Source organism: Eptatretus burgeri, chromosome 7, assembly GCF_056783735.1.
Source record: "Eptatretus burgeri isolate ZD-2024b chromosome 7, Ebu_testis_v1, whole genome shotgun sequence".
In the NCBI taxonomy this organism is placed as follows: Eukaryota; Metazoa; Chordata; class Myxini; order Myxiniformes; family Myxinidae; genus Eptatretus; species Eptatretus burgeri.
In genome coordinates, this window is record NC_140967.1 from 63281275 (window position 1) to 63307970 (window position 26696).

Below are 26696 nucleotides of genomic sequence, written 5' to 3' on the forward strand. Positions count from 1 at the left end.
AATTAATTTAAAATCTATTCTGCAGGAAACAAAGGGGCAGTAGGGGCTTCATTCCTGTTTGGAGGAACTTCTCTTGGCTTTGTAAACAGTCACCTGACATCAGGAAATGAAAAAACTTCCAGGTATGTGTGTGCTTTTGGGAACTTTCAACACTAGAAATTGCTTTATACCCTTCCACAGATCTATGCCTCCTCACAATTCTATCTTAGAGTTCTACGGACAGTCCCTTGGATTGCATGGTAGTTTCTGCTCTGACATGCACCATCAACTGTGGGATGTTGTGTGGAAAGGTGTGTTTCTTTCTAAATCGTATCCAATCAATTGAATTGGCCACAGGTGGACTCCAATCAAGTTGTAGAGACATCTCAAGAATGATCAAAGGAAATTGGATGCACCTGAGCTCAATTTGGAGTGTCATAGCATAGGGGTTGCACACTTATTGATGCAAGACATTGCAGCTTTTCATTTGCAATGAATTTATAAAAAAATTCTGAAAACATGTTTACACTTTGACATAATGTAGTATTTTGTGTAGATTGGTGACAAAAATTTTAAATCGGACCCATTTTATATTCAGGCTGTAACAACGAAATGTGACAAAAGTTGAGGAATGTGAATACGATGTGTGTGTGTGTGTGTGTGTGTGTGTGTGTGTGTGTGTGTGTGTGTGTATGTATATGTAATGTATATATATATATATATATATATATTTATGTATGTATATGTATGTATAAGTATGTATATTGTTAAGGATGCAGTGGTGGCTGGGAATTCGAATGCCACTCAAGTCGGCTCCAATCTGTAGCCAGTTTGGGTTTTCGCACTCTTCTCTCGACAGCCAAATGCTGAATATTCGGCGTCACTTAACCACCACCATCTCCGGGGTTATAACGCCGGCTGGTTCGGCACAGGCCTCGGGTCACGCGCCTCGAATCGCGATACCAACGTACACCTGGACCTTACCAGTTGGGGGAATAGACCCCGGTTACAGACTGGTTTTGTCAGAGACCGAGCGAATTTTGCCAGTCTGTAACCATTTTGGTTTTTATATCCAAATCGAGCGGATCGTTCCTCGGCGCGGCACGAATTAATTCAAAGTGGCAGCTTCATACGAATTGGCCAGATTTATTGGGGACACATCGGGGAACACGACACAAGCAAAGCATTCACGACAATGTTTTAATTAATCTATAACCCGTTCTTCACTAGGGAGCTACGGATTACGGGTTTTGAAGGGGACCCTGACGAGATAAAACTTAGACAACATGCAGACAAGACACGGATAGCATGCAGACAAGACACAGAGTACTTGGTGATGCTTCATGGACGAGAGGAAAAGTGTCAAAGGCCCGAATGCGGCTCGTGACAAGCCGATGTCCACGGATTCGAGCACCCAAGCTCAAACACGCCGCGTGGCAAAATGGCGGCGTCGTCCATTTGTCGCAGCCCTCACGCACGCAGCCTCGGCGCGTTCAGACCCTGCGAGGTCGACTGCACCAGAGCGGAAGATCCACGGTGGTATGCTCCAGCTGGCTTTTCACAAGGTCCAGCATACAAGTCCAGGCCTGGCCTGTTCACCAGACAAGGCCAAATCGAGGTGTTGGGCTCCACAGGCTGGGTCCATGGCAGAGGAGGCACCGCCGGCCAAAACCACTCCTCTACAAAGTCGATTGCCCGACTCGACGTGCAGGCGGCCTCTCCCAGTGCCAAAATGGCAGACTCGGTGCACAGGCAGTTTCTCTTACTGCCAAATGGCAGACTCGGTGTGCTCAGCTTCACCACCGCCTTCCCGGCGCTCGCTCGCCTCAAAGCCGACTGGCTCCTCCCTTCAGTTTCACTTCCTTCTCTCGGCCACTCCCCCTCAGAGTCCTGGGCGGGGACTATTGTCCGGAGAGAGGAAGGAAGAAGAAGAACCTCTCGGTCCACCACCAATGTACGAACAATGAACAGCCTCTTACATCTCCCGACACATATGTAACGTCCATTTACCGAACAACCTGGCTAAACATGCATTTAATGGGGGATCTGGGCTAATCCTATATTTAATAACACACTAAGGGCCATTTCCGCAACAATATGTATGTATATATATATATATATATATATATATATATATATATATATATATGTATATATATATATATATATATATATATATATATATATATATATATGTATATATATATATGTATATATATATATATATGTATATATATATATATATATATATATTGTTAACGATTCGGGGACGGAGGGATTCTCAACCCACTCCGGCCGTCTCCGGGGTTTATAACGCCGGCTGGCTCAGCACAGACCTCAGGTCACGCGTCTTCAATCGCGATACCAACGTTATCCTGGACCTTACCAGTTGGGAAGATAGACCCCGGTTACAGACTGGTTTTGTCAGATGCCGAGCGTTTTCTGCCAGTCTGTAACAATTTTGGTTTTATATGCCAATCGAACGGATCGTTCCTTGACGCGACACGAATTAATCCATAGTGGCAACTTCATACGAACCAACCAGATTTATTGTGGAACATCAGCGAACGCAACACAAGCAAAACATTCACGACAATGTTTTTATTAACAATCTTTAACCTGTTCTTAACTAGGGAACTACGGATTACAGGTTTCGAGGGGGTCCCTACCGAAATATGCTTTAAACAACGTGCAGACAAGACAGACAGACAGCATGCAGACAAGACAGAGTACTTGTTGATGTTTCATGGATGAGAGGAACGTGTCAAAAGCACGAATGTCGCTCGTAACAAGCCGATGTCCACGGATTCGAGCCCTCAGCTCGAACGTGCCGCGTGGCAAGATGGCGCGCTGTATTTTTTCTTCTCAAGGCACTGTGTGCGCACGCCCTCCTCATCGTGCAATGTCGACGGCACAAGACCGTTAGATCGACGATGGGTTTCAGCTGATTTCTCTCAAGGTCCAGCATACAAATCCAGGCCTGGCCTGTTCACCTGACAAGGCCCAATCGAGGTGCCCGGCTCCGCAGGTGGATCGACAAACGTGTTGAGCCGTGAGGTGAGTAGGGACGGAGGCTCCGCGGCCAGACACAAGTTGAACCTGTCGATCACCTCCTCATAAGAGTCCATCGCCAACTCGACGTGCAGGCTGCCTCTCCCACTGCCAAAAAGGCAGACTCGATGTGCAGGCAGCCACTCTTACTGCCAAAAATGGCAGAAATCGGCACGCTCAGGTTCAGCTTCTCTCCGGGCAGATTCAACACTGCCCCTCCTTCGTTCGCTCACTTAGAAAACCCGAGCACACCTCGAAAACCGACTGTTCACCCAAACTGAACCATTTCACGAGGTCTTCATTCGCTCGCTTCAAAGCCACCGGCTCCTCCCCCTTTACGAAGCCGAAAAACTCGTCCCCTCAGCTCCACCTCCCTCTCCAGGCCACTCCCCCTCTGCCGACTGGGCGGGGCCTATCGTCCGGAGAGGGGAGGAAGAAGAAGCCCTCGGCACACCACCACTGTACGAACAATAAACATGCCTCTTGCATTTCCCGACACACATGTAATGCCCATTTTACCGAACAACCGAGCTAAACATGCATTTAATGGGGGATCTGAGCTAATCCTATCTTTAGTAGCCTACTAAGGGCCATGCTCGTAACAATATATGTATATATATATATATATATATATATATATATATATATATATATATATATATATATATATATATATATATATATATATACACATACACATACACATACACACACACACACACACACACACACACACACACACACACACACACACACACACACACACACACACACACACATAATAGCCTGGTGTTGGCGCAGTGGTTAGGGCAGCGGCTTGGGATCCAAAAGGTCCTGAGTTCAAGTCCCGTTGGGCCACTGAATTAATACACCAGGGGGTTGACTCAGCCTGTCATCCTTCTTAGAAGGATGACCCATCTATCAGTGAAATAAGTACCAGTATACTGGGCCGGTGTATACCCCGGTTAAAATAGGTGTACCATATCCCTGTGTCGTAAGAGGCGACCAGGGTTGCGTCAGGAAGGGCATCCGGCGTAAAACATGTGCCAAATCACTATGTGGATCATATGGATGATCCGCTGTGGTGACCCCTAACGGGAGCAGCCGAAAGAATATATATATATATATATATATATATATATATATATATATATATATATATATATATATATATATATATATATATATATATATATATACACATATATTGTTACGGATCTGGAAACCATACGCATTCAACATACAGGTCCCAAAAGTCAGTGATGTCGTTAAGTATGCGTGTTGTCAGATCCCCTTCCTTTTGTCTAGTGGGAGAATCAAAGGTGTGTGTTGCGATGTTTTTTTAGTAAGGTTAAATCAATATTTACCATCCAACAAACATCCAACAACCAACCACGGTATCTTCCAACGCTTGCAAACCTCGCCTCTCTGGCCACAGCATACGGGGCAAATACGTCCAGTCCGCCGTTCCTTGCCGCTTCCACAAACGTTCCTTCCACAAACGTAACTATTTCACGACTACCTTTTTGCAATGTTGATACTGTTACTCGTCAAGTATGAACCCGCGTGGAAGAGTGGCTGGGGTTTCCCGGCAGGGGCCGTTGCAGCGTTGATACTGTTACTCGTAAAGTATGAACCCGCGTGGAAGAGTGGCTGGGGTTTCCCGGCAGGGGCCGAGGCCCCGCCCGGAAGGGTGGGCCATAGGACCCTGTCCAATCAAAGGTGGACAGCGAGGTGTGTTTCACCAAGGGCCCCTCCCCGTTGAGGGAGGTCGATAAATCCCCGAGCACTCCCTGAGAGCGTTTTTTTGGTGGGTTTTTGCTGTTACGAAGGGGTTACGAAGGGTGTTACGAAAGGGTGATAACAATGGTTGTTACGAGGGCTGTCACGAAGGTTGAGCAGAACGTCGTTGAGGTGGCGAACATGTTTCTGTTGGCCCTCTAAAAGGAAGGAAAGAGTGACCCTGACCCCCCTCCATGGACCCCGGCCATTCACCACCCGAGCTCCGCCACAAACCACGAGGCCTACACGTGCGACTGGGGACCAAACCAACGACCTTTGTCAGGTGCCCCATCACGGAGCACCCCCTTCCTCCGACGGTCAGGTACCCAGCTCGACTCTGACCCCCAGCTCACCTCTCTCCTCGGCTGCGAGGGTCCAATAAAGAACTCTGGATTTATTTTAATTTGTGTGTGTGTCTGTGTGTGGGCCCGTCTTTTAAGTTGAACTGAATAAGTGTTTTTGGATCATTGTAAATATTCCTTGCTTGTATATTCGCGTTAAGTCTTGCTTTGTGACTTTGTTTACTGTCATTAAATCATCACAGAAATGTTCTCAGTCCATTTCTGTTCCTTCTTGCATTGGTCCAGCATGGTTCGGATCTGAGTTTAGGCGGGGTTTTATCCCTGGTAATCGGACAATTGTAGCCGGGACGTCCTAGGCAGGCCCGCTCGACTGCATCCGAGCCGGAAAGGTGGGTGGCAGAGTGGTAGTCAGTAGGTGTAATTTTACCGCTGCCGGTAGAGTGAATCCGGTTCGGCCAGGCGTTCTGAGGGTGTGGATCCCCGGTAGCCGAGACCGCGTGGTTACTTAGGTACATTGGATCGAGCCGAAATAACCCTACGCCACGCGGTCGAGATATTGGCGTTCCACGGTCGGTTAAACGACCCGCCGTCTCGCGAAGTTATCCGAGCGACGGCCTCCAATTCCGGGGAGTCTGGTGGAGACGACGTAGCTTTCCCCACCAAGTGATCATTCTCGCCACCGACCCCCGACCCGCAACAGTTTGGTGTCTGGAGAGGGATTCGAACCCCTCAGCCTCCATAGAGAAATTTACGGGATTCGGACCAGGGGTTTGTTTGACAACCCCCCCCCCCCTTTCCCTCCAAATTAAGAGGAGGATTTAAATTTTATTTAATTCTCAGCACGGACCATGGCGGACCAAGACGGACTGGTACAGGTCGGTTCTGAGGTAATCTTAAATAATCTGTGGCTCAGGACAACACCGTTCAGGGAGATCTTTCCCTGCAACCGACAGCGCAGCAGTTTATGGAGATAATGGAGATGTTAACACTAATAAAAGGGAATATGCAAGCACAGAGGAGTGATATGCAAAGAATAGAAAGCTGAATGAATGCGAATGCGCAGGAACTGGGAGGTGAAATGCAAAACTGAGTAGTGACATGAAAAACGTGGTCCGGAATTTTGCAAGTGGGATCAGTACACTACGTGGGGAAATGACCGAGTCGGGGGGAGTGTGAAGGTTGTTCGGACCGCAATGGAGATGGGCAAGGTCGAGGTGACGAGTGACGCCACGATAATTAAGGGAGACGTGTAAACTCGGACAGGGGATGACGGAATTAACAGAAACACGAAGGGAGATAGATAGATCAGGTAAAAGAGACGCAGAAACTAGAGGTGGTAAAGGACGAATTGCACGAAACCAAAGAGGAGCACACACAAGTAGAACTGGTAGGGGACATTGAGGTTGGGCGGGTGGAATGTTTCGAGACCCAATGCGAGGGTCGGATTAACCTCCCACAGGAACGAGAGACGGTATGCTCCCTCGAGGCAGGCTGTGACGAGGTGAGTCCGGTAAGGCCGTACGAGGTGGAGCCGTTGCATGGTGCGAAAGGGTACATGCCGAGCTTGGGGGTATAGAAACCCTGGGATCTTTTGGGCTAACACAAGCCCTCGATGTGAATGTCCCAGAGTGCATGTTAAAACATGTGAGTGGTGCAAATTACATGGTATGTGTGAGTGCACGTGAGGAAATGGAACATGGACCGACCCAGACGGGAGACGTGGGTGGCGAGCCAAATGAGACGGACGGAGCTATTTTGGAAACCATGCCGGCTACGCGGAACGCTGCGTGCGTGGTCCGTTCCGTGTTTTGCAAATGGTCCAGGCGCGCACGACTCCGTGATCGAGAGCCGGCGTCGAAACACGGCGTTTGTTATGAAAAGACCACGTGGACTGCTAAAATGGCGGCGATTGTGTGAATTTGGAAAGCACGTGGCCCCATGTGAGCACGTGTGTGAGGCTCCGCGTGCTGTGCACTGCGAGTGGAATTCGCGGGCCGCGTGGAACGTGTCCCGACGACGCTGCCGGGCTCGTGTGTGAGTGACGTCAGCAGGGATCGCGCAGCACGAAGGCCAGGTGAGAAACGCACGGCTCACATGGTGGATGGCTCGAAAGCGAGCGCATGGTGTGATCGACGGGGCGACGTTATGGTCCCAATTATCGCCCAAATGAAGGGGACGAGCGAGTTGCAAACCGCCGCCCTGGCGATGAAAGGCCTACCGTGCCTTTGCACGAGTACCCGATCCCCGACCAGGATGTAGTGAACATCCTCGTCATGGGCAAAGGAGCACCAGTTAGGGGAGGGTTTAGCGTAGGGAAAAGTAGGGATACAAAAACATAGGGAAAAGTCACGGGGAGGGGGGGGGGGATTCCATATTGTGGAATTATCCTTAATCCCAATCTAATTAGCACCACATCACCCCCTGTGTGGTGATAAGTAACAATTAAGCTCAGTTTCCTTACTTAGTTACATTGAGATGTCTCCAACATGTCCACAGACCAAACAACTATTTTCAATCCTAACTTTCCTATGAAATCCCTTCATCTACCCCACAAACATAGCAATATACATATATATATATATATATATATATATATATATATATATATATATATATATATATGTGTGTTGTGTACCTGTTCTCCGACCTAAGCCGAATGCCGTGACGTCACCGGCGCAATGTATGGCTATGTCTGCGGCTCCCGGAAGAGAGGATCTCACAGATCAAATCATGATGGTAAATGTAATTATATGTCAGAAGCTGTCACAAGTGTTTGGAAATGCAATTACCGACTGGTTTCGCTTATTAGGTCATCCTCAGGGCAACATCAAAAGCTTCCATCCACTTGTGACTGAAACCTTATGGTTATATACCAATCATTATATGACTTCACACTGTGAGTGGTGTGAGCACCGGAATCATGTCCCATACAGCGTTTGCTGCACGTCCCGGGAGCGATAAGCCCCATCTGTCACGCAGGAACAAAATCTCTCGCTTCACCACCCACACCTGGAGTCATTAATTTAATGCAGTCGGTAGTAATTACGTTTACCTGTTCTCAAACCTAAGCCGAAAATCCTTCAGGTAAATGACACGGAGAAATAATTTTGTCCGTTTGCGCATTTTATTATTCCATGTTCTGTTTCAGGCCATTTGCCATGACGTTTGTGATATTATATACTTAACGTTCCATGACGCTTTGGACTGTAACGTATGTTCTGTACTCTGCAATATGGGGTTCACCAGTTTAAGTTCGTAAATTACAGTGGACCTGTTTTTAATAATTCACAGTGTCATTTTGATTCTGCATATTTATGCACGTATGTGTATTTTATTAAGCTTTTATTTCACACTGTCATTCAAAAATTGTATCTAGGGGGCCCAAAGACCCCTTTTGCCCAAGGGCCCTGCGTACCGCCAGTCCACCCCTGTTTTGGAGCAGAAAACATCAGCTGCTATCATGATGTTCATCTCTCAACCCTACATCAGACATTTCTGACAGAGTTCAGCTATTTGTCACATGGGGCCTTCCAAATTCCACAGTGGTGCCTCCCAAAGTCAAAGTAATGTCCTTCGCAAATCAAAGAGGGCATGTCCTGCCAGTGCTGAAAATCAGGCAGGCAGGCTAAAATTGTTTGTACATTGGGCCAGAAGGACTTTCAAACAGCGTAAAGAATACTTGTATATCTGGTATTAAACTGATCACCGAAAAAGTGAACGTGCACACTGAATTTGCACACGGCACGTTCACAATCCGAGGGGAACTGCATCGTTAAAATTTTGATGAAAGCGATTCCTCTCACAACCAATGGATTTACAATCTTCAAGTGAATCGCTCGCTAAAGTGCCTGGGATGTAAAAATAAATCGATGAATTAAATAATGGAATGGAAACATCATGTGGAGTGATTAAACTTGATGCATGTGTTTTTTTTTTCTTTTTCAATCTGATGGATGACTCTGGGTTTGGCATCACCCCAGAGAATGCTGTGGATCTGATTTTCCTTATACGGAAAGCTGGTGGGACTGAGCCATTCGGTTGGAATGATGGGAAGAATTAATATTTTGTGTTTTTGTGCTATTTTGGACAATTCCTCTCGACAAGCTTTGATGGAATACTATGTTGAGAACCCTCATGTTTACCAGCATGACAACTATCATATTTGGATACTGCTGAGTGTGTTCGGATTTAGTTTGAGGACAAATCGTGTTGAAAATCTGCACAGCCAGGCCGGATATGAAATTTAAACCCAATCGATATGCAGTACTTTGGGATGTCTTGGGACATTGCCTGAGCACCAGAATCTTTATAGCACAATCCACCACTGTACTTGCACTCGTTTATAAGAGGAATTGTATGAAAGTATATCTGACTGATATATTTTGTGCCTTGGTGCAAAAAGTCTTCGTGATAGTCCAAAGTGTACTTTATGCCAAAGGTGGATCAACTCTTCATTACCTCCACCACCGAAGGTGGAAGGAGGTTATGTTTTCACCCCTGTCTGTTTGTATGTTTGTATGTGAACAGGTTATCTCAAAAAGTTGTGGATAGATTCAGATAAATTTGGTGGACAGGTTGGGTGTGTGACAAGGACGAACTGATTCGATTTTGATGAATTTCTGGATTCGGCTACTAGACTTTTTAAAGAGATTCCTCACCATTGAGAGATTGTGCCAAAAACTATATGAAGCACGATATTTCAAGAAGTGGTGAGCAAATTCGGACAAAACTTGGTGGACACGTTGGGTGTGTGACAAGGAAGAATGGATTCCATTTTGGTGAAGATCCGAATCCGGATCTGGATATGAGAATTATTTGACCTTTAAAGTAGTCTTCATCATTGAGAGATCGGGAGAAAAACGATGTATAGCATCATATTTCAAAAATGTATTGGGCCAGATATGTTTTCTTGGATCGGGCATTGTGGTGCAGAGGTACACCTCCACCGAACGCTCTACCGAATGCCCTCGAGTTACAATTCAAATGTACAGTTTCAAATTGCTAACGTTGCGCGTTTCCTAACTTTTGGTCATGCTATGTGTTCTATATCCTGTATTTATTGCATTTTTGTTGTGGGTGTAAATGTTTTAAAATGTTGACCTCTGTTGACATTATAATGAGGGTGCATTTTACGTGTTAGAGGTTGTAAGCCAGGCTGGGTTAGGCAAAGGACTGGCCAAACTCTGTTTCCAGATCCCAATGTATGAAGGCACTGAAGGAATTCTCCTGCATGGTTGTCTTGTAGACGGAACCAGAACTACTTGGATATTCTTCGCTTCCTGTCATTGGGAGACAAGCGTCTCAACTCGTTTGATATCACAAGCCGTTTCACTCACCTATTTTGGTTCGGAGACCTCAACTACCGACTGGATATGGATGTGCAGGTTTGTGAGTATTGAGGGTGGTGGGGGCACACAAAGGTTTCTGAGCTTGATCGGATGACTCTTCAGTGGCGAAGACAATAATTATGTTAGATTATGTTTTAAATCTTTGCTTAAAATGTGACTGACAGGAAGTTGGATGATTTTGATAGTGCTGATTACGGCATTTGTTGTTCTATCCTGCAGGAGATAATCGCACATGTCAGTAAGAAAGAGTTTGAACCTCTGCTCAAGGTTGATCAGCTTAACCTTGAGAGAGAGAAGAACAAGGTTTTTCTCCGCTTCAGTACGCCTTCGCCTTCTTGCACTGCACCATATTATTAATCACCAAGTTTTTGGCACACCACGGTACAGTGTATGATAGGATGCAATGTCCTTCTGCACTGCTCAAATTTGTACAGTATCACATTGATCTTTTGATGACACAATAATTTGATCTGGTTTTTGCGTCGAGCTGGTTTCATGTATTGTGTGTGAATGGATCGGTCGGTTGCGAATGCTGTAACGATTGTTCCTCGCAGATGAAGAGGAGATTGCGTTTCCTCCCACATACCGGTATGAGCGCGGCACACGTGACTCGTATGCTTGGCAGAAATTCAAGACAACTGGTGTAAGTACTGTATAAGGGGAAAAAAAATCGGGCGAAGACTGATGAAGCTGCACAAATGGGGTTTACTCAAGGTTTGGAGTTTGCTTGCCGATTTCGCTTTCTGTTTGCCCGACAGGTTCGTGTTAATGTCCCATCGTGGTGCGACCGAATCCTCTGGAAGTCTTACCCAGAGACCCATCTCATCTGCAGCTCCTATGGTGATATCCTCTCTTCCTGTCCTCCACCTCTTGCAACATTTTCAACTGTCAGCTCAATTTGCATTTATCTCATTTTAGATGTTCAATATCTGTCATCGCATGGAACCAACTCTGCTGAAGGATTCACAAGTTGATGATTCAATGAAAGCATACAGACAACACTTAATTTATGTTTTTCATTTCTTAAAATTGAAGGATACATGGTATTTTGATTATCATCGTCACAAAACCCATTTCTCGGGACTCGTCCTTCAAAGATTGTCCCATTGATGAACATTTTCATAACGACTGGATAATAATTTTCAGGCTTTGTGAAGACATTCCTGAGAAATTCCTACCGTAATATCAGGGAGAACGATTGCCTTGGTTTTGTTTGTTTTTTGTTCGTGCAACGTGACGTGATTACAGGGCTGGCAGTATGGCCTAGAGTTACGTACACTCACCTCTGAGCTGTCGAGCCTGGGTTTGAATCTCGGCCCAGCTATAAAATGTCATCCCGGTGTTTCACAGGGAGGATTCATCAATGTGTGTGCCGTCCCTCAGATGGACATTAAACTGGGCGTCGAATCTGCTGACATTACTTGGTGGACATTAAAGATCCCATGGTGTGCTTCGCGAAGAGTGGGCGTGCTATCGCCAGCACCATGGCTAAATTCCAAATTCCTACCATAACCAGCAGAGGGCATTGCGTCAGCGGCACAGACACGCGATTCGCCAATGATGCTACCCCGCATCCTTGTGCTGCATGCAGAAGAAGAATATGAAGTGACTACAACAACAGCGAGATGTCATATGACTTTTGCTGCGCTCAATCTATTGTGTTTTATCTGTTGTCTCTGTTGGCTCTCACGTTCCCTCTTATGTATTGCCATGCCAACAGGATGCACTGATGACATCGTATCGAGTGATCATTCCCCGGTCTTTGCCACGTTTGAAGTTGGTGTAACCTCACAGTTTGTGTCCAAAAAAGGTAGTCCTCAACATGAAACATTGTCGTGCATAGCTTGGAGGGAGTTTTGTTCCTGGTAATATTGGTTCCTTTTGTAAAGAAATGAAGTGGCAGGTAAAAGGAACTTGTACTCGCACATTGTAAGACTGTACAACTGAAAACGATATTGGATTAGAGATGGGAATTATTTATTTATCTCAGTGAGTGTTGAGGAGTCCTACATCAAGTTTGAGAGCGTGGAGGCAATTGTGAAGACCAACAGCCGAACAAAATTCTTCCTCGAATTCTACTCGAGTTGTCTAGAAGGTATTGCCTTGCACTTTTTACTATTTGATATCGATCAAACACTTGGGAGCACAAAGTGCAGTGCACCAAGTCACGTTGATCATCGATAGTTCAGCATTGTTGACCCTCAATGAAGCTTGTGATCTGCAAAGAGACATGGTTGTTTTGTGTACGTTTCAATTTTGCAGGTTCTTGCAAAAGTGCGGAGAATGACACGCAGCAAAGTGAAGTTATCAACTTCTTGAAACTTGGCTGGTCTGATCTTCAACTTCCCACCGTTAGTTACTGCAGTTTTGACTTCTCCACTAATTTTCTCTCTCTTTTGCTAAATTCTCATCTGTCATTCTTTATGCCACCATATTACTCTCTTAACATCATTTTTTCAGACAGCATCTAGGTTCGTGGAAGAGCTGAAAGACTGAGGTGTATAAATGTATAAAGCTCCTTCCCACTAAAAGTGGGAAGGAAAGGTGCGTTAGATGGAAGGAATAATATGGAGAAGTATCGGAAGAACAGAAAAGCTCAGAAGCAAATTGAAGATATGATACAAGTTGATGAGGTCACGCCTCACCTTCAATGGCTGAAGTGAGGAACAAGATTTGAGAGAAGCTGGGAGGCAGTTACACATATTGCAGATAATGGTAGGAAGGATTGGAGGTGAGCTGCCTACCTAGATTTGTGCCACCAAAGGAGTAGATTAGATATAATAAATCGGTTCACATAAAGCAAGGCTATCGTGGGATGGAAGTTTATGATATTTCCTTCTCCAACATCTTTTGATCACATTCACCCTCCCCCCCCTCCCATTTTACCAATGATCCCAGCTCAAGCCAATGATCTCAGACCTCGAGTACCTTCAGGATCAGCATCTTCTACTCAGCATCAAGTCCATGGATGGTTTTGAGTCTTATGGTATGTCCCATTTAAGTAACTTGTTTCATTCACTGTCTCTGCACTCTGCAATCCTCTTTGCATTTAACCAACAGTTAGTTTATTAATTTCCCATTTAGTTGAAGTACACAACCACATGATTACAGATACGTATGCACATTACGTAAGAGAGGCATTTCAAAAATTGTATTTGAAGGCAAAATACCTTTATTTCGCTCGAGATTCCCTGAACAACCCTCCAGGTTTTCGAGTTAGATGAAGCAGTTTCTCATTGGGTGGATAAGGGATGTGCAGTGGATCTAGTATATCGAGATTTCCAAAAGGCATTTGATAAGGTACCACATCGGAGGTTGTTCGCTAAGGTGAGGTCTTGTGGAGTGGCTGGTCAGGTAGTTGATTGGATTGCAAACTGGATTAGTGATAGGAAGCAAAGAGTGGCTGTGAGTGGGAGGTTGTCAAGCTGGGATGAGTAAAGTTGTGGTGTAACTCAGGATCAGTATTGGGACCATTATTAATAATTTGCATCAAGGATTTTGACAGTGGGGCTAAGAGCAGGCTTTCCAAATTTGTAGGTGACATTGAGCTCAGATGTAAGGCTTACAGGGTTTTAGGTTTTATTCATAGGGGGATAAATAATTATATATCAAAGGAGGTAGTTTTAACCCCATATGAATTTAGTGAGGCCTCATCTGGACTATTGTGTTCACTTTTGGTCACCACATCTGAAAGAGGATATAGTTGCCAAAGCAAGTCTTCGGTGTAGATCGACTATATTTATCCCGGCCTAGCGAGACTAAAGGGGCTGTCACACCTTGACGTTTAAGTCAGCGTATGCCGACGTATGAAAAATTTGACAAATACGCTGGCACACGTCAAATACGTTATGGGTAAGTTTTGTATACGTTAAGAGCACGCTGAAGCACGCTGGCATACGTCGTAGTACGCCGAGCTCGTCGACAAATTTTGTGCATGCTCAAAATTTTTCGACGTATGCCAGCGTATGACTCACACGTTCCGCATACGCCCGCCATAAGTTGTAGGCATGTTATGCGATCGTTGACACACGTCGACACACGTTACTTGTAAATTACTCATAAGTCGAAATACGTGGAGGTAATGTCTAGCGTACCCGAAACTTATTTCTAACCTATGAGTAACGTGCTTTGAACCTATGTGTAACGTATCTCCAACGCATATTGACGTATGTAGACGTATTTGACGTCTTCCGGACGACCACAGAACTTACTGAACGTGTTTCTAACTTACAGTTACCGTATAATGGCGTATTGGCAGCGTTTCGGGGAATTGGTATATAAAAATGGGGTTCACAGGAGGAACCCGTCAGTGTTTCAGACTCCATGGTGAGTCGATGTCCATATCATCCGAGAGATGGAAGATCCGGCAAGGCTGAGACGTCAATACCTACTAGCTGTCCTCCAACATCAAGATGACCTCATCGATTTGACACTGTACCAGTTGCATGCCAATAGAGCCAGGAGAAGAAGAGGTGAACGGAGGAGAAGGAACTGGGTGAGAAATCGCACATGAGCTGCTCCTCTTGGACATCAAGACAAAACTTTATCTTCTTGGCCCTCTTCTTCGCAAGGGTTGGCTGAGAGGAGGTGGAGGCCACGGACGCAGCTATCGATGCCACCGACGATGCCCAAGAGGCGTTGGAACCAGCATCCTCTCCGTCAGAGGGTGAGCGTGATGGGGAGGGTGTGGGTGATGATGGATCCTCCTTGCGTCTGCGTCCACGGCCAGGAGACTTCTTTGCAGCATTCTTCGAAGTTTCCTTCGGTATGACGGTGATGTTGACACTTCGATGTCTAGTGCGGTTATGATTTGAATCGTCGAGCGGCAGCCTTTTAATAGGCTACGCCACGTGATCGTCGGCGATACGCTGCCGCGCTATGCATAAGTTAGACTATCGTTGGGCATAAGTTGTGAACGCCGCCAACACGCTAAACATTTGTTGGTATAAGTTATCTATAAGTTATCGAAACGTTCTGTGTACGTTACTAATATGTTATGCATACGTCCAACTCGTTATTATACGCACAAAATTGAAAAAAAACATCAATAGTTCAGCGTACGCCAGTGTTTTAGAAAAATTTTGATACGTTGCCATACGCTGGCTAAATAGTCAAGGTGTGACAGGGCCTTCAGGTAGTAGCAACAGATACGGTATCTACAACGCCTTTAGGAAGTTTTCACCACCTTTCAAAATTTTCACCTTTAATTGCCATATAGCCTGGAATTAAATTACATTAAATCAGACTTTCTCCACCTGTATTTACACATCGTAATCCACAACTTCCAAGTGAAAAACAAATTCTAAAAATTTCAGAAAATTAATTTAAAATACTAAACTGGAATATCTTGGTTGGATAAGTGTCTGATACCTTGATAAGTTGGATAAGCGATACCTTGACATGAATGGGGTATGGCAGCCGACAACCGTACAGAGTTCCACTTCTTTCAACAAAAAACAAGAACCTGCGGTTGCAGTGGGCCAACAAACTAAAACACTGGACACTGGAGGATTGGAAAAACATTGCCTGGTCTGATGAATCCCGGTTCCTGCTGGTTCATGCTGATGGGAGGACATGGGTACAAACTACATGAGTACATGCATCCATCATGCCGGGTGTCAACATTAAAGGCTGGTGGTGATGGTGTGGGGTGTGTTTTCATGACACACATTGGGTCCTTGATAAAAGTGGAGCAACGTTTGAATGCCACAGGATATCTGAACATCATTGCCAATGAGGTGCATCCCTTCATGGCGGCAGTGCATCCATCTGTGAATGAATTTCTTCAGCAGGATAATGTTCCATGTCGCAAAGCTTGGATTGTCTAGGAATGGATCCATGAACATGGCAGTGAATTCAGCTTACTGCAGTGGCCTGCCAAGTCACCAGATCTCAATTCAATTGAGCATCTGTGGGATGAGATGAACGAGCTATTCGGAGTAGAGATCCACTATCGGCCAACTTGACACAACTGTGGGAAGCATTGGAGTCAACATGGGCCACCATCCCGATGGACCGCTTTCGACCTGACCTGACGAATTGAGGCTGTTCTGAGGGCAAAAGGGGGAGCAACTCCATATTAGGAAGGTGTTCCTAATGTTTTGTACACTGAGTGTGTGTGTGTGTGTGTGTGTGTGTGTGTGTGTGTGTGTGTGTGTGTGTGTGTGTGTGTGTGTGTGTGTGTGTGTGTGTGTTATAGTATTTAATTAAAGACAAACACGATCACCAAGGTGTGAAAACTTAAAAACAATAACAGAAACGGATGAAAAAGAACAATCCATTGTGCTGAATAATTGTTATTTATGTTGTGGCTGTAGGCCTTGTGTGTGAGTATTGTGATGACACCGTGTGCATGTTTGTCCATTTGTCGGCAGAATAACTAGATGAAGACAGAAATAATCGCCAGATTTTACATAAAGCTTCATATTGTGAATGCCTATGCTCTTTGACGAGGTAATCTTTGAGCTCACAAGAAAAAAATATGAAATGAAAATGAGTATAGGACTATATTTGCTCGCCATAGACCGACTTGTGAATGTGAGACTTGTAACTCTGTATCAAACTTCATGTTTTTAGCTGCTCATATTGTCAAATTGGTCCTCCGACGAAGGGGCAGACGTGTTGATCGCAACACTCCCGGGCCAAGCAGAGACAGGAAGCACATCAAAAGAGTGAGCATGCACAAAGAGTTCAAGAGACTAGAGTTGAGAGGGAGAGGTAACTTCAACAACGCCAGGCAATCTCGATATCAACAGTAGGTTCAGTGGTGCCGAAGCAGTTTCTTGGCAAGGGTTATACTGGGTGGTTTGCCATTGCCTTCCCAGCAGTAGTTCAGGCAGGAATTTGTAATTTGACCTTGGTGCCGGTGATAGCTCGCCGACTATTCGCGAAAGACACCGTGGGGATCTTTACAACTTATACGAGCAGACAGGACGCCCAGTTTTAACGTCCATCCGAGGAACGGCAAAAACATTGATGAACTTCCTTATAAATCAAGACTGACACAAATGCAGGCTTTTTCACACTTCACGAAGTAAGGTAATTTTTGGCAGTCTTTGGTAATTTGTTCAGGGATTTATTTATTATCTTGCCAAAACGAAGTTTTTGCTAGATATGTTAGTCAGCTTGTATGTGTTTTTTATTATTATTTTGTTTGTTTGTCTGTAATCATGTATCGATCACTCTGCAGAGCACAGTTATCATTGGAAATTTTTGTAACTTCACATATCAGAGGCCTATAGAGGTCCCTTTCAGCGCATGAAATTTTCAAGGTCAAGGTCACTTTTTCGCAAATCAGGGGAGTCAAAGAAACCCTTATTTTTTGAGTAATTTTGATCGGATCGTCTTAAAACTTCATGGGAATATAGTTCATGGTCTGGCGCTCAGCTGATTAATTTTTGGTGGCGATCGGCCTTCACCTTCATGGGTAGCGCTGGAGATCGAAAGTTTTTGACCCCAAGGTCAAATTTGGAAATGTTAGATACCATATCGAGTAATACCTCATATGAAAGCGCTTGATAAGTGCTTTCCAGATCTGTCAAAGGTTTGACGCTATGACATCATTTGATGACGTCATGATGAGAAAACGGATTTTTCATGAAAATTTTATTTCCTCAGTTCTCATCAAAATCTCTTGATATTTCATGTACAACGGTCCTGGAGAGATACCATTAACCATACGAAAATATAAAGGTCAAGGTCACAAATAGGTCAAGCATCAAGGTCGACGAAACCCTTATTTTTTGAGTAACTTTAATTGAATAAATAAGTCACTCATGTTCACATTTTGGCAAGATACTGGTCACCCTGGGGGTGACATTGGTTTTTTTATTTATTTTTTATTCATATGTTATTGTCATGAAATGTACAATGATTCACTTGTCCCCCCCCCCCCCACCACTCCCCTCCAATGCCCTCCCCTCCATTACCATGTGCTGCTGGTTGCTGCATTTCCTTGTGATGTTATCCCTCCAGGAGAGTGCTGCATTGCACTCAAGTCCATGATTGGCAGCACATCCCAGCAGTTTGAGACATTCCTGTCCCATCGTGGTGAAGAGACGGGCAATGTGCGAGGTTGGATGAAGGTGCAGGTTCCCATGGACCGGCTAGCCACGCGGGAGCGCCTGTATGGTAATAACCCACAAGAAACAAGACCCTTGAACAAGCTGCTTGTTTTTCTTTTCCTTTTCTTGAGTGTCGTCCATCATTTTTGGCTTCTTCTTTGTTTTGCCTCGTGGAGTAACTTGGTTAATCGGTAGAAATTATAGTTTATTAATCTCATTTTCAGAAGTTGTTTCATTCTCTCATAATTAACAACACTAGTACGTGCCCGTACGTCCGTGGTCGTATGTGCGTGGCCGAATGTGCAAAAAAAAGAAAAGAAAAGAAAACTTTCAAACCGCATGCCAGAAACAACCACACAGGCTGTTCCTTCGCTCTCGCGTGCTCGTACGTGCGTGGCCGTACGTGCATGGCCATACGTGCACCCCCCCCCCCAAAAAAAACTTTCAAACAACTACACAGGCCATTCCTTCGCTCTCGTAAACGACGACTCGATTGGGGCATTGTGTTTATTTATAAATGTGCATAAGAAATCGAGAAATTCACTATCAGCCACTATCAGAGTGGAGGAAAGTGCACACAGGTGGATTACATCTTAAGCAGGAGATGCAACCTGAAAGAGATTAGTGACTGTAAGGTGGTGGCAGGGGAGAGTGTAGCTCGACAGCATCGATTGGTGGTCTGTAGGATGACTTTCGAGGTGAGGTTGAGGAAGAGGGTGAGGGCTGAACCAAGGACCAGATGGTGGAAGCTGAAGGAGGAAGACTGTTGCGTGAAATTTAGGGAGGAGGTGAGACAGGCGTTGGATGGTGGTAAAGATGGGTGGGATGATTGGGCAACTACAGCAGAAGTTGTGAGGGAGATAGCTAGGAAGGTACTTGGTGTGACATCTGGACAGAGGAAGGAAGATAAGGAGACTTGGTTGTGGAATGAGGAAGTACAGGAAAGTATAAGGAAGAAGGGGTTGGCGAAAAAGAAGTGGGATAGTCAGAGAGATGAAGAAAGTAGGCAGGAGTACAAGGAGTGGCGGCGAAAGGCAAAGAGAGAGGTGGCAAAGGCTAAGAAAAAGGCATATGACGAGCTGTATGAGAAGTTGGATACAAAAGAAGGGGAAAAGGATTTATACCGATTGGCAAGACAGAGGGACCGAGCTGGGAAGGATGTGCTGCAGGTTAGGGTGATAAAGGACGCAAATGGGAATGTGCTGACGAGCGAGGAGAGTGTGTTGAGAAGGTGGATGGAGTACTTTGAGGAGCTGATGAATGAAGAAAATGAGAGAGAGAGAGATATATATATATATAGTGAATCTGGAAGTGGGGTGGATCAGGAAGGATGAAGTGAGGACTGCTATGAAGAAGATGAAAGTGGAAAGGCGGTTGGCTCAGATGATATACCAGTGGAGGCATGGAAGTGCTTCGGAGAGATGGCAGTGGGGTTGTTAACCAGATTGTTTAATAAAGTCTTGGAAAGTGAGAGGATGCCGGAGGAGTGGAGATTAAGTGTACTGGTTCCGATTTTCAAGAATAAGGGTGATGTGCAGAGCTGTGGAAATTACAGAGGGATAAAGTTGTTAAGCCACACCATGAAGCTGTGGGAAAGAGTAGTGGAAGCTAGGTTGAGAGGAGAGATGACTATCTGTGAGCAGCAATATGGGTTTATGCCAGGAAAGAGCACCACTGATGCAATGTTTGCTTTGAGAATGTTGATGGAGAAGTATAGGGAAGGCCAGAAGGAGTTATACTGAACAAAAATATAAACGCACCAACCTAAATATCTAAGTCAAGATTGCCATTATGGGAAAATGGTCAAACCGATGATATGTTTGAGCAATGGTTCCTTTGTTTTGCTCAAGGCAGATGTTCCCATTGAAATTGACCACTCTGAGTGTGTGGACTCACACGTTGAGTAATCCTCCCCATGAGCACCATGGGGCTTGACAGAGTGATGGTCAGTGAGCGTGACCAGGACACAAACACTCCCTTTCGCTTGCCCTATAAAAGGCCTCCCCAAAATGTGGACTGGTGCCAAATGTCAACATGCCACAGATGTCACAAATCTTGAGGGAGCGCGCCATTGGCATGCTGAATGCTGGGACGTCAGTACGGGCCATTGCAGCACACTTCAATGTCCACCACTCCACCATTAGCCGCCTGAGAACGCGCCTCAGAGAGACTGGAAGCACCGTGAACCGCCCACATGCCCGGCGACCACGTGTAACCACCGCCGGTCAGGATCGTCACATGAGGCTGCAACATCTCCGGGATCGACTCTGACCGGCCACGAGGACTGCCGATGAGACTGTCGGGCTGCATAACAGGCGCATTTCAGCCCAGACGGTGCGTAACCACTTGAGGGAGGCCAACACCCGCTACTGACTGTGTGAACTCTGACAGTGACACCTCGGTTGTGTCGGCTGTTGTAGCGCAAAGACTGTCGCCAGAATTCTCAAGGAACTCTTTGAAATTTAATGCTCAATTGTCATGGATTCTATAACCAAATTGTTGTGAAGATTTAGTATTAATGAGTTTGAGGTAAAATAGTAACAATCGCTTGGTGCGTTTATATTTTTGTTCAGTATACATTGTGTGTTTGTGGATTTAGAGAAAGCTTATGATAGGGTGCCAAGAGAGGAGTTGTGGCATTGTATGAGGAAGTCGGGAGTGGTGGAGAAGTATGTGAGGATCGTGCAGGATATGCATGAGGACAGTGTGACAGCGGTGAGGTGTGCGGTAGGAATGACGGACCGGTTTAAGGTAAAAGTGAGATTGCACCAAGGATCGACTCTGAGCCCTTTCCTGTTTGCAATGGTGATGGACAGGTTGATGGACGAGATCAGACTGGAGTCCCCATGGACTATGATGTTCGCGGATGACATCATGATCTGTAGGGAGAGTAGGGAGCAGGCTGAGGCGAGCCTCGAGCGGTGGAGGTACGCACTGGAGAGAAGGGGAATGATAGTCAGTCGGAGTAAGACGGAGTACATATGCGTAAATGAGAGGGAGGGTGGTGGTATGGTGTGGTTGCAAGGAGTTGAGGTGGGGAAGGTGGATTGGTTTAAATACTTAGGATCAACTGTCCAAAGTAATGGAGAGTGTGGGAGAGAAGTGAAAAAGAGAGTGCAGGCAGGATGGAGTGGGTGGAGAAGAGTTGCAGGAGTGATTTATGACAGAAGGGTAGCTGCAAGAGTGAAGGGGAAAGTATATAAGATGGTAGTGAGACCAGCTATGTTGTATGGTTTGGAGGTGGTGGCACTAACAAAAAGACAGGAAGCGGAGCGGGAGGTGGCAGAGTTAAAGATGCTGCGATTCTCGTTGGGAGTGACGAGGATGGATAGGATAAGAAATGAGTGTATTAGAGGGACAGCGCAGGTAGGACGGTTTGGAGACAAAGTGAGAGAGGTGAGATTGAGATGGTTTGGACATGTGCACAGGAGGGAAGCAGAGTATATCGGGAGAAGGATGTTGAATATGGAGTCGCCAGGCAGGAGGAGAAGAGGAAGGCCAAAGAAAAGGTTCATGGATGCGGTGAGGGCGGACATGCGGGTGGTTGGAGTGTCAATGGAAGATGTGGAGGATAGAGCGAAATGGAGACGGTTGATCTGCTGTGGCGACCCCCAACGGGAGCAAGCCGAAAGAGGAAGAAGAAGAAGAAGAAGAAGAAGAATAAGAAATCGAGAAATTATTTAATTCAGTAAGTCATCACTATCCGGAAGTGGTGCGTGCCCGTACGGAATGTTCACATGCATTCCACGAATTATCGCTTGCATTGAAGTAACAACTGATCTGATACTTACACACACAGAGTTAATTAAAATCAAAATTAAAATCAAGTTTACCTCCCTGTCTTTGCTTGCCATGACATTCGCTGCCATTGACCATTGCCACTCCTACGCCACGGTAACTAAATGGCGCCCTTTCCTCATCGGCCACGCCTTCGCAGCAACGTGTCTTGTCATTGGTTTGGTAAATAAATGGCCATAACTTGGGAAGCACTTGTCCGATTAATATCAAACCTTGAAAAGGCACATCCACAGGGCACCAGCAATATACCTGGCAAGTTTCAATTAGATCGGACCAGTGGTTGTTGAGAAACAGTGGTCACAGATACACACACACACACACACACACACACACACACACACACACACACACACACACACACACACACACACACACACACACACACACACACACACACACACAGAGAATGCTGGAATTATAGATAGATGCATATCTTACTCCTCTTTGTCCTCTTCACTTTATTTATTTAAAACGACACTTTAGAAGTGTTGTTTAAATGTTTAAAAGAAAAGTTCAAATGTTTTGGAATCCAGCAATCCTTCGTTTTCTGAACTTTTACTTCTTTGTTCAATGTTTGCTGTTAAATTTTCTTGCGACAGATTGGATCAGCATCGATACTGAAGACAATGTCATCTCGAAAGGAAAGCAACCGGTAAAGGTTCAAGAGATGGGTGTTCGGGAGTCACAACCGTCATTGTGAGTTGTGCTCGAATAACCTCTTCTGTGGGTGAGAGGGAAGTGCTCTCTGTCAAATGAATCAGAATATTCTGTACTTGCTCATCTGTCAGAATCTCAGGTTGGCATTGAAGGTATTTATGGCCAATGCGTTTATGCCTGCCGAAGGATGTATCATGTATTATTGCATAATAACAGCTTTATCGTGGTGAATTACAATGGTGTGGGTGCGTGGAGCACAATATTGGTGTCGCAGTAATTGGAACATTGATGAGACGTTTCTTGTTTATTTTAACCTCTATCTGTGAAAAAACTATTGCCCTCGCCCTAATGTGAGTGGATTGTTGCGTCCTTAAGTGATTGACATCAGACAAGCTGCGCAGTAATCTGATTATTAATTTAATTGCAATTGGTCACTGGCTTTGACACCAATACAAATTATTATTTTATTATTCCGGACCCGAGGCATCAAAAAGCTACATATATCAAAGTTTCAAATGGAGCACCTCGTCACCATTTTGTAGTATTTAAATTACATCATATGCGGCAATAAATGTGAATTGTTGCTCCCAGCTTGCCGGCTCGATGACAAAAGATGCCAATTGCATTTTTGCCGCTCCATCCCTACCCCGTTTAGAATCCCGTGCGGGCACGGGCAACTTGCTAGTCACTAGTAATGTTACATATATCGATTGGAAAAAAGTCTCTTTTTTAGGTGGTGGATTGTTATTCTAATCTCCAGAAATCTCACTTCATATTTCCTCGCTTCAAAACAAAACCTTTTCATCATATTATTTCTTAGTTCATTTAATCTAATAATGGGAACAACAATGTTCTATTTCGCTTTATCTTGGGGTAATGTGGTTAATGCGATTCAAATTTAATTGTATGACTACAAAAGTACATTTTTGTCATGTCTGTCTTTGTCCCATTCATTGTCCCTCTCCTTTTCTCTCACTTTTGTATGTATTTAACCACTCCGTACAGATAGCTTGTTTACATGAAAGCATACTTGAAAATGCGTTATTCTCCGTTCCATATACTCTGCTGAGTTTTTCTATGCAGATATACGAATGTGGCTCTGGAACATTCGCCGTGTTATGCAGAATCGAATGTTCTTTTCTCCACCCCTCTTTCCTTCTGAATCTGTAGTATTACAGGTGCTAGGCCCACAGTGCTGTCAACATCGAACCCATGTACAGATGCAGTGGCAGGCATAAAAGTGAGAGAAAAGGAGAGGGACACTGAATGGGACAAAGACAGAGATGGAGAAAGGTGGAGAGACCTCTCAGAGAAACCTTCCACTGCAGGAGCAGTTGTGCAACCATCATCAGAAGATTCCCATGTCTATGATGAGCCTGTTGTCCCCAGGTTAGTTCAGCAGTCTGACAGTGGCAGAGGTGGCGCTGTGATTTATGAGTACATTTTTATTCGGTGCAATTCCTTCAAATACTTAAATGGACACAAGCATTGCAGTTTGGTTAAAAGGTATGAACAGAGGATGGTGTCAGAAATGTTTGGTTTATGTACAAACAAATGCCCTGGAGACTCAACATTCCCCTTCTTGGGTCAACTCAGGCAATCGGAAAGTCTTTACTGTTTTCTTCTTCTTCTTCTTATTATCTCAAATCTTATTATTATTATGAAGCAAACGTAGATGCTTATGTATGAAAATTTGTGACCAAAATGCTTCTTCTTCTTCAAATTTTCTTGAACAAATTCCACCATGCTATTAAAATATGTATAAAGTTAACCTAAGAAACACATTCGTGACTTATCTGGAATTCATCAGTGTCAATTTCATTGTTCCCATCCACTCTCTCTCCCTCCCTCGTTGTCCCCTCCCTCCCCCCGTTTATATCCCTGTCAGTGAAGCGATGGGTTGTATTTTCTAGTATTAAATAAACACTGTCCGGAGACGTCCGGAGTATAAAACAATGTCTGAATTGGACAAATCAAGACCCTTTTTTTAGCAATCAAAACAGCTGCTGAGGTCAATCACGCATTTTAAATTTTGAAATTCGGCTCACGTAAAGACATTTTTGGGGTTGTCGCATTTCAGCTATAATGCTTATAAACATCCAAAGAGTTGTATTCACACATTATTTAATATTCTGGATGTGTCCAGATGGTGTATGTGTGCCCAGGCGGTGTTTGTCCCCAGACGTGTCTGGGCGGTGTTTGTCTCCGGACGTGTCTGGGAGTTGTTTATCGTCGGGCGGTGTTTGTCTCCGGGCATGTCTGAAAAGTTTCTTTGCTCCGGATGTGTCCGGACTGTGGTTGTGTCCGGGCGGTGTTTATCTCTGGACAGTATTTGTCTCTGGATGTGTATGGGCTATGTTTGTCTCCGGGCATTGTTTGTAGTATGACTGGTAGAAAATGTATTTCAGATATTATTTTGTTTCCTTCTTCACTGTTATCAATGCAAAATCATTTTGATGAGACTGTATGAATCGTAATTAACGCTCCACACATGTCTGCCTTCCCTTCCACTCACCTCATGCTGCCTTCCCTTCCCCTCACCTCATGCTGCCTTCCCTTCCCCTCATGCTGCCTTCCCTTCCCTTTCCCTCATGCTGCCTTCCCTTCCCCTTCCCTCATGCTGCCTTCCTTTCCCCTCCCCTTATGTTGCCTTCCCTTCCCCTCCCCTCATGCTGCCTTCCCTTCCCCTCATACTGCCATCCCTTCCCCTTCCCTCATGCTGCCTTCCCTTTCCTCCCCTCACACTGCTTCCCTCCCTTCACTTCATGCTGCCTTCCCTTCCCCCCTCACACTGCTTCCCTTCCCTTCACCTCCTCCTGCCTTCCGTTCACCCTCCCCTCACACTGTCTTCCCTTCCCTTCACCTCATGCTGCCATCCCTTCCCCTCATGCTGCCTTCCCTTGCCCTCACCTCATGCTGCCTTCCCTTCCCCTCCCCTCATGCTGCCATCCCTTCCCCTCCCCTCATGCTGCCATCCCTTCCCTCCCCTTATGCTGCCTTCCATTCCCCTCCCTCATGTTGCCTTCCCTTCCCTCCCCTCATACTGCCTTCCTTTCCCTTCTCTCCCCCTCATGCTGCCTTTCCTTCCCTCCCCTCACACTGCTTCCCTCCCCTTCACCTCATACTGCCTTCCCTTCCCCCCTCACACTGCTTCCCTTCCCTTCACCTCCTCCTGCCTTCCCTTAACCCTCCCCTCACACTGTCTTCCCTTCCCTTCACCTCATGCTGCCTTCCCCTTCACCTCCTGCTGCCTTCGCTTCCCCTCACCTCATGCTGCCTTCCCTACCTCTCCCCTCATGCTGCCATCCCTTCCCCTCCCCTCATGCTGCCTTCCCTTCCCCTCCCCTCACACTGCTTCCCTCCCCTTCACCTCATACTGCCTTCCCTTCCCCTCCCCTCACACTGCTTCCTCCCCTTCACCTCATACTGCCTTCCCTTCCCCTCCCCTCACACTGCTTCCCTTCCCTTCACCTCCTCCTGCCTTCCCTTAACCCTCCCCTCACACTGCTTCCCTCCCTTCACCTCATGCTGCCTTCCCTTCTCATGCTACCTTCCCTTCCTTCAGACTGCTTTCCTCCCATCACCTCATGCTGCCTTCCCTTCCCCTCACCTCATGCTGCCTTCCCTTCCCCTCCACTCATGCTGCCATTCCTTCCCCTTCCATCATGCTGCCTTCCCTTGCCTCCCTCATGCTGCCTTCCCTTCCCCTCCCCTCA

At 45.6% G+C, this 26696-nt stretch overlaps 1 protein-coding gene across 5 annotated transcripts in view; it reads left to right on the forward strand.

Annotated features, from left to right (window-relative positions):
* INPPL1 (inositol polyphosphate phosphatase like 1) overlaps positions 1 to 26696 on the forward strand; it is a 138870-nt gene that overhangs the window by 97009 nt on the left and 15165 nt on the right. For 4 of the 5 annotated variants that reach the window (XR_015060169.1, XM_085888787.1, XM_085888788.1 and 1 more), the window contains exons 14-25: positions 26 to 122; positions 10360 to 10498; positions 10682 to 10781; positions 11017 to 11105; positions 11221 to 11302; positions 12183 to 12272; positions 12453 to 12557; positions 12725 to 12813; positions 13361 to 13448; positions 18437 to 18592; positions 22923 to 23019; positions 24151 to 24369. Coding sequence is in view for 4 of the 5 variants with exons in the window: in XM_085888787.1 (XP_085744913.1) it covers positions 26 to 122; positions 10360 to 10498; positions 10682 to 10781; positions 11017 to 11105; positions 11221 to 11302; positions 12183 to 12272; positions 12453 to 12557; positions 12725 to 12813; positions 13361 to 13448; positions 18437 to 18592; positions 22923 to 23019; positions 24151 to 24369 (1351 nt within the window). In the remaining variant the exon portion in view is untranslated. The remainder of the gene's footprint in view (positions 1 to 25; positions 123 to 10359; positions 10499 to 10681; positions 10782 to 11016; positions 11106 to 11220; positions 11303 to 12182; positions 12273 to 12452; positions 12558 to 12724; positions 12814 to 13360; positions 13449 to 18436; positions 18593 to 22922; positions 23020 to 24150; positions 24370 to 26696) is intronic. The other variant, XM_085888790.1, reaches the window with a different exon arrangement.